We start from the raw sequence: 8,504 nt of genomic DNA on the forward strand, positions 1-8,504 counted from the left end.
ACGTTTGATTTCTTGACTGCTGCTTCCATGGGTGTTGATTGTGGATCCAAGTAAAATGAAATCCTTGACAACTTCAATCTTTTCTCTGTTTATCATGATATTGCCTATTGGTCCAGTTGTGAGGATTTTTGTTTTATGTTGAGGTGTGATCCATACTGAAGGCTGTGGTCATTTATCTTCATCAATAAGTGCTTCAAGTCCTCTTCACTTTCAGCAAGCAAGGTTGTGTCATCTGCATAATGCAGCTTGTTAATGAGTCTTCTCCAATCCTGATGCCCCGTTCTTCATACAGTGCACCTTCTCAGGTTATCTGTTCAGCCTACAGATTGAATAAGTATGGTGAAAGGATACAACCTGATGCACACCTCTCCTGACTTTAAACCACAAAGCATCCCCTTGTTCTGTTCAAACGACTGCCTCTTGATCTATGTACAGGTTCCCCGTGAGCACATTAGGTGTTCTGGAATTCCCATTCCTCGCAACGTTATCCATAATTTGTTATGATCCACACATTCAAATGCCTTTGCATAGTCAATAAAACACAGGTAAACATCTTTCTGATATTCTCCGCTTTCAGCCAGGATCCATCTGACATCAACAGTGATATCCCTGGTTCCACGTTCTCTTCTGAATCCAGCTTGAACTTCTGGCAGTTACCTGTTGATATACTGCTGCAGCCACTTTTCAATAATCTTCAGCAAAATTTTACTTGCGTGTGAAATTCATGATATTGTTCTATAATTTTTGCATTCTGTTGGATCACCTTTCTTGGGAATAGTATAAATACGGATCTCTTCCAGTTGGTTGACCAAACAGCTGTCCTCTGAATTTCTTGTCATAGACAAGTGAGCACTTTCAGCGCTGCATTCGTTTGCTGAAACATCTCAATTGGTATTCTGTCGATTCCTGAAGGCTTGTTTTTAGCCAACGGCTTCAGTGCAGCTTGGACTTCTTCCTTCAGTACCATTGGTTCCTGATCATATGCTATCTCCTGAAATGGCTGAACGTCCAACAGTTCTTTTTGGTATAGTGACTCTGTATTCCTTTCATCTTCTTTTGATGCTTCCTGATTTAATACTTCCCCCATAGAATCCTTCAATACTGCAACTCGAAGCTTGAATTTTTTCTTCAGTTCTTTCAGCTTGAGAAATGTCATGTTCCTCCCTTTTGGTTTTCTATCTCCAGCTCTTTGCATATGTCATCATAATACTTCACCTTGTCTTCTCCAGCTGCCTTCTGAAATCTTCTGTTCAGCTCTTTTACTTCATCATTTCATCCTTCTGCTTTAACTACCAAAAGTTCAACAGCAAGTTTCAGAGTCTCTTCTGACATCCCTTTTGGTCTTTTTTTTTTTTCTTTCCTCTTTTTAATGACCTCGTTTTCTTCATGTATGATGTCCTTGATGTCATTCAACAACTTGTCTCGTCTTCGTCATTAGTGCATCAAATCTGTTCTTGAGATGGTCTTTAAATTCAGACGGGGTATATTCAAGGTCGTACTTTGGCTCTCGTGAACTTGTTCTTCAGTTTCAACTTGAACTTGCATATAAGCAACTGATGATCTGTTCTGCAGTCAGCCCCTGGCCTTGTTCCAACTGATGATATTGAGCTTTTCCATCGTCTCTTTCCACAGATGTAGTCCATTTGATTCTTGTGTATTCCACCTGGCAAGGTCCACATGCACAATCGCTGTTTATGTTAGTGAAAAAAGGTATTTGCGTGAAGAAGTTATTGGTCTTGCAAAATTCTATCACATGATCTCCAGCATCATTTCTATCACCAAGGCTATATCTTCCAACTACCAATCCTTCTGTTTTCAACTTTCGTGTTCCAATCACCAGTAATAATCAACGCATCCTGATTACATGTTCAGTCAATTTCAGACTGCAGAAGTTAGTAAAAATCTTCAGTTTCTTCATCCTTAGCCTTAGTGGTTGGCGCATAAATTTGAAAAAGAGTTGTAAAAATTGGTCTTCCTTGTAGGCGTATGGATATTATCCTATCACTGACAGCGCTGGTTGTACTTCAGGACATATCTTGAAATGTTCTTTTTGATGATGAATGCAACGCCATTCCTCTTCAAGCTGTCATTCCTGGCAGAGTAGATCATATGATGTCCAATTTAAAATGGCCAATACCTGTCCATTTCAGCTCACTAATGCCTAGGATGTCGATGTTTATGTGTTCTATTTCATTTTTGATGATTTCCAATTTTCCTAGATTCATACTTCATAGATTCCATGTTCTGATTATTAATGGATGTTTGGAGCTGTTTCTTCTCATTTTGAGTCATACCACATCAGCAAATGAAGGCCCTGAAAGCTTGACTCCATTCACGTCATTAAGGTCGACTCTACTTTGAGGAGGCAGCTCCTCCCTAGTCGTATTTTGAGTGCCTCCCAACCTGAGGGGCTCATCTTCCGGCACGGTATCAATGTTCTGCTGCTATTCATAAGGTTCTCACTGGCTAATTCTTTTCAGAAGTAGACCACTAGGTCCTTCTTCCTAGTCTTAGTCTGGAAGCTCAGCTGAAACCTGTCCACCATGGGTAACCCTGCTGGTATTTGAATACCAGTGGCATAGCTTCCAGCATCAAAGCAACATGCAAGCCCCTACAGTATGACAAACTGACAGAGGCATGGGGGGTAGCTTTATATCTCAAAGCATCTTAAAAGTGATGTAGTCTAAGTCCTATAATATGCTCTTCTTTTTCCAAAATTGCTTTAGATATAGTAAGTCCTTTGTTTTCCACATAAATATTAGAATCAGCTTGTTATATTCTACAAAAAAAATAAAGTTTGCTTGGGAGGATGACTGGAATTGTGTTGAATCTATAAAACTGGCATTTTTACAATACTGAGTCTTCCAATCCAGAAAATGACATCATTTATTTAGGTTTTCTCTCATTTCTCTTAGCAGTGTTTCGTGGTTTTCACTGCAGAGATTTTGCATGTTTCGCTAAATTTATTCTTCAGTATCTTATGTTTTTGCCACAATTGAGAATTGAGTTATTTCATTTTCCCTTTTTTGCTCTTAGTATATAAAAACGCGATCTTTTTAAATATTAATCTTGCATCCTTTGACCTTACTAAATTCACTTATTACTTTGAGTAGGTGCTGCTTTGATTCTTTAGGATTCTTTATATAATCATACCATCTTCCAAGGAGAGACAGTTTTACTTTTTTTTCTGATCTTTTATGTCTTTTATTTCTTTTTCTTGCCTATTACAATGGCTAGACCTTCAATACAACGTTGAATAGATGTGGCAAGTGTGGGCATCTTTGCCTTGTTCCCAATCTAAGGGAAAATTCTTCAGTTACTATGTGTGATGAAGTTTACAATGTTACCTTTTTTGTGTTTTAAAGCAGATGTTCTTTATTAGGTTGAGAAAGTTTCCTTCAATTTCTATTTTTTTAAGAGATTTTATCCTGAACTTAAATTTTGTTATATGTTATTTTTACATCTAGAGATGAACATGTGGTTTCATTTTTTTTCTGTTAGGTGAATTATACAGATTGATTTTTTAACGTTAAACTAAGCTTGCATTCCTGGGAAAACCCTACTGATCACTGTCTTATATACTGCTGGATTTTATTTCCTAATATTTTGTTAAGGATTTTACATCTATGCTCACAAGGAAAATGGATCTATAATTTTCTTTTTGTTGTAATTTATCAGGTTATGGTATAAGAGTTACACTGGCCTCATAAAATGAATTGGGACGTGTTCCCTTCCCCTCTGAAGGAATTTATGTGATTTTGCTGCTATTTCTTCCTTAAACATTTAATAGAATTCACCAGTGAAGCTATCTGGGCTTGGTATTTTCTCTGTGGGAGATAACGAATTTAATTACTTTAAATACTTTAAACTGATAATGAATTTAATTATTTTTATTAGATATAGTTATTAATATTTTCTTTTTTATCCTGTGTCAGTTGTGGTAAGATGTATTTTTCGAGGAATTTTCCACTTTATTTCAATTGTCAAATTTAGTTGCATAAAGTTGTTCATGGTATCCTCTTATTCACTTATCCTTTTTACCGCTATAAGATATGAAGTGAAAACCCCTCTTCTATTCCTAACATTAGTAATTTATGCTGTCTCTCTTTTTTTCTTGATTAGTCAAGCGGAGCCCTGGTGGCACAGTGGTTAAGAGCACCACTGCTAACCCAAAGGCTAGCAGTTCAAATCTACCAGCCACTCCTTGGAAACCCTACAGGGCACCTCTGCTCTGTTCCATAGGGCCGCTATGGACCAGAATCGACTCACTGGCACTTAACAACAACAGTCAAGGTAAGTGTTTACCCATTTTGCCGATATTTCCAAAAGAAAATTAACTTCTGGCTTCGTTAATTTTCTCTGCTGTTTGTTTCTATTTTGTTGATGTCTGCTTTTATATTTAATTATCTTTTTTTTCTCCTACTGAGAACAGCTCCTCTCTGAGGAGGGAGAGGAATATGAGAGACGAGAAATAGAGAGTTGTTAATCGAGGTCAAAAGTTTCTTTGTTAGTCTAGGCTTACAAGATCTTGGCTTGCTTTCCAGGTCTCAGGCCTTTCCCCCAGAGGTCATGGGCCTTTGCAGAGAGTTCTCCAACTTCTCAAGGCTGTGTGCCTTAACAAGCTTGGCTTGGCTGCTACCTGTGCAACGGCCTCCCCGGGCCTGCTCCGCCCTCACTCACCACGGCCATGTTTTCCTGCCCCTTCCCTCACAGCCATCCAGGGCTCCTTCCCTTCCTCCAGTAAGGTAATCCCGTCTGGCTTAGAAATGGAAGGTCCTGCTTAACAGAAAAATGTAACGTTAAGTTACAGGCCCAAAAGTCTTTAGACTCAGACTTAAATTTATGATTAATTATAGCTCAAAATGGTAGTTTATAAAGCCTAAAAGAGATTGAAGAAAAGTCCGATTAGGGTAACCTTAGAACCACAAAAAATAAAGAGACCAGACAGTTAAGAAATGGTCTTATTAGAATTTCAACTTGCAGAGGCTCTGTTGAGACGCAGTAATGTGTCATGGTTGACAACAAGACTCTGGGTCCAGATTACTTACATTCAGATTCTCCCTGTTGCCTGCGTCACCCCAGCAAATTATTAACCTCTTGTACCTAGTTTTCTCATCTGAAATGAGAATAATAGTATCTTTTTCGTAGAATTGTTGTGAAGATTAATCAAGAATGTAAAAAACACTCAGAACAGTGCCTGAGCACAAATATACGCAGTTATATGTATATATACATGGAATACGTGTTAAACCCACTGCCGTTGAGTCGATTCCAACTCATAGCAACCCTATAGGACAGAGTAGAACTGCCCCATAGGGTTTCCAAGGAGTGGCTGGTGGATTCAAACTGCCGACCTTTTGGTCAGCAGCCGAGCTCTTAACCACTGTACCACCAGGTTTCCATGTGTGTGTTAGCTATTGAGTTTTACTGTTATTTTTGCTGAGAGGAGAAGAGGAGGCTTCCTGAGATGTTCACAGATCATGCCTAGGATATTCATTCAATGTTAAATGTAAAGTTCTTAGATTTTAACTTTCAATTAGAACTGAGTATATCTGTTACAGGAAACAGAATGCAAGTTTTAATGAACTCTGTGAATCCAAACCATACTACATAAATTGCACAGATGCCTCTGGTTGTTAGAGAAACTCAGGTCTCCCGTGTCCAGGTCAGATTTTCCTTGCAGGTGGGTTATAAAGCAGTGTGGAGGTCAATTACAACGTGAAATTTGATTTCTTGGACAATGCTTTTGCTGTACATAACCCAGAATTCAAATCCAGCTCCTCGGATATTGAAGAAAAGAGGAAATTACAGAAAGAGTCTTTCAGATGAGGGTCCATTTCAAACCTAATAAAGTCTTAACCATTCCCTCGGGAGCAGGGAGCCAAAATGTAGCTAGTCTCTCAAAATAAGAGTCCTGAACTCAACAGTAGACAGCACCACTATCATTTGGGGTAAATAACTTACCTAGTGAGATGAAGTTGCTATAGGTCTCCCACATCACATCCCTATACAAGTCCCTCTGAGCAGGGTCCAGGCATTCCCACTCTTCCTGCGAGAAGTCTACGGCCACATCCCTGAATGTCACTGAACCCTGAAAACATAAACTCACGAATTACTGGTGAAAAGAAATGAAACATTCTTAAAATGGAAAGAGAAGAGACTGAGAACTGCATTGCAGAGAGGGAGGCACATAGCAAGCAAATAGGCTAGGACTAAAAAGTTATGCCACGAGCAGAGGACAGTAGAAAAATTGCTATGATTGAAGCAGAGCACCTAACATGTCTTGAAGAGTCCCATGGCTGCAGATTAAATTCTTCCACAGTGTGGAATACCTTAATTATCCAAACAGGTCTAGAAATGAATAAAATAACCAGAGAATATCCCAATTAAATCAAATAGTGTGCACAGGCCTGCCATATGCTATGTGCCTCCATCATAAACTCTTAAGAAGTTTGAAGTCTTCCACCTTCCTTCCCCTTTAACAATCATAAAAAAAGTGATAAAAATTTCCCCCAAGTGTAACACAAAATCTCAAAATAACATCTGCATAAAATTAAAGAACCTTTTCAAGACTCGAGTTGATCACATCACAAAGTCAGATTTTAATGATAAACATTTTCCTGTTATAGCCAATTCTTTCATTAATCTTAAAAAATTTGCTACATAGTAGTTCACATTTTGAATATATATTTTTAATTTAGATGTCTTAATTCAATACAGTCTCAAAGTCTTCCCCAACTCTCAGTCTACAATCATCTAACACTGACACATCTGGATGATTTTACCCTGCACCATCCACCATTACTTACTGAACGCCTTTCCTTGTTCCTGAGTTAGAGGACACTGAATTGTGAAGATACCGTGAACATACCACCATAAACCAACCGTTTTTAATGAAGAGTGATTTCGCTCCCCAGGGGACATTTGGCAAAGTCTACAGACAATTTCGGTTGTCACATCTGGAGGGGAGAGTTACTTGGCATCTAACACACAGAGGCCAGGAACAGTGGGTCACTAGGGTTGGGGTCATCCAGAGCGGTAACATAATGTCACTCTCCCCATGCCCGGAGTGTGCAGGCCACTGTGAAACCCCTGCTGGTGGGTGGAGCAGCTGGCCCACCTGGCTGTGAGGCCCCGCCCCTCCCGGCCCCGCCCTACCCCAGCTCAGGACCCAGTGCCTCCCTGCGAGGCCCCATCCCTCCCGGCCCAGGCCGAACTGGTGAGTGACAGGTCTCCTTGGCAGCCCCTCCCCAGCAGCAAGGGCCTGCCTGCCACTGCCATGGACCCTGAGGTCATTTTGGTGTCATCCCCTCTGACAGTGCGGGGGTGCTGTTGGCGACCCCCATCCCCCTAGTGACGCCACTGGCCAGGAATGCAGCTAAACATCTGAGAATGCACAGGACAGTCCCCACAATAAATGACTGTCTGGCCCAAAATGTCAATAGTGCTGAGGCTGGGAAACCCTGCCCTAAACCAACATGTTCTGTAAAGCCACACAATGGAGCTTGTTCCTGGTACTCTTCTTTCAGGGTTTTCCAGAGATGATCCTTGACCTCTTTATTTGCATTTCTCTTCACACCCCTACCGAGTCCTAAAAGCCTTACAAAGCATCAGATCTTAACACACAAAAACCGAGGCCAGTCAAGACTAAACCCTCTGTTACCTACTTAGAAAACTCAGATCTGTGGAGAAGTTTAAAGTGTTCTCTATTAGAAGAGCCAGGGCCAAGATGGCAGAGTAGTCAGATGCTGCCGGTGGACCCTCTTACAACAATGACCCAAAAAAACAAGTGATTCAATTATATATGGCAATCTGGGGGCCCTGACCATAAAAGGCAGAGTTGAGGAACTAGACTGAGTGGCAGGGGGAGGGAGAGATGGTTCGGAAGCAGTGAGGAGTTGCCAGACCTGACCCGGCGAGAGCCTGAGCCCCTCAGGCCTGAGCAGCTCGTGGGCGAGCGGTAAGGCAGGCAAGCGGCAGTGCTCGGGAGGCACATTTTCCACACCAGGAGAGACCCAGTGCCAGAGAGTCTACACGGCCACCCAAAACCAGTGAGAAGCAGCCCTCATTGGCGAAAGATAAGTACTTGCGTACAGCCTACCGCACGGATAAAAACACTCCCCTTAGGGTAAAACTTCTCTCCCATTTACTTCCCTGCTCTCTGCTCTGCACTGGGTCCCAGACCAGCTTCAGCAATTGCTGAGTTCCCTGGACCAGAAGTACAATCTGACACACACCCTGAGCCATTCTCCTGGCCTTGGAGAGTGAACAAATTAACAGATGGGAAAAACTAAACTGCCGGCTCCCCTAAGCCAGGAATCCAGGGAAGGCACAGCTCCTTTGCTTAGGCACAGGCATAAGGCATCTATGGACTTTGAGTGTCTTTCCCCCTGCATAGACTTGTGTGGGCCCATCTCAACAGCGTAGGCCCTCATTACCACAGTACAACAGGGTATATACCTGAAGTCTAACTTCAACTGTTTCAGCTGTGAAGTGGCAGGTTC

The 8,504-nt window shown here is 41.3% G+C and overlaps 1 protein-coding gene across 3 annotated transcripts in view; it reads right to left on the reverse strand.

Moving 5' to 3' along the window:
• Positions 1 to 8,504, reverse strand: part of LOC101343990 (zinc finger protein 14 homolog) — a 123,290-nt gene that overhangs the window by 9,606 nt on the left and 105,180 nt on the right. The window contains exons 3-4 of one of the 3 annotated variants that reach the window (XM_023742272.1): positions 5,965 to 6,091; positions 4,681 to 4,779 (exon numbers count right to left, since the gene is read on the reverse strand). The exons of 1 other annotated variant lie outside the window; for it this stretch is intronic. In XM_023742272.1, coding sequence (XP_023598040.1) covers positions 4,681 to 4,779; positions 5,965 to 6,091 — 226 coding nt within the window. The remainder of the gene's footprint in view (positions 1 to 4,680; positions 4,780 to 5,964; positions 6,092 to 8,504) is intronic. One more of the 3 variants, XM_023742263.1, reaches the window with a different exon arrangement.

The sequence above is a fragment of the Trichechus manatus genome, unplaced genomic scaffold, assembly GCF_000243295.1.
Source record: "Trichechus manatus latirostris isolate Lorelei unplaced genomic scaffold, TriManLat1.0 scaffold00207, whole genome shotgun sequence".
Taxonomy (NCBI): Eukaryota; Metazoa; Chordata; class Mammalia; order Sirenia; family Trichechidae; genus Trichechus; species Trichechus manatus.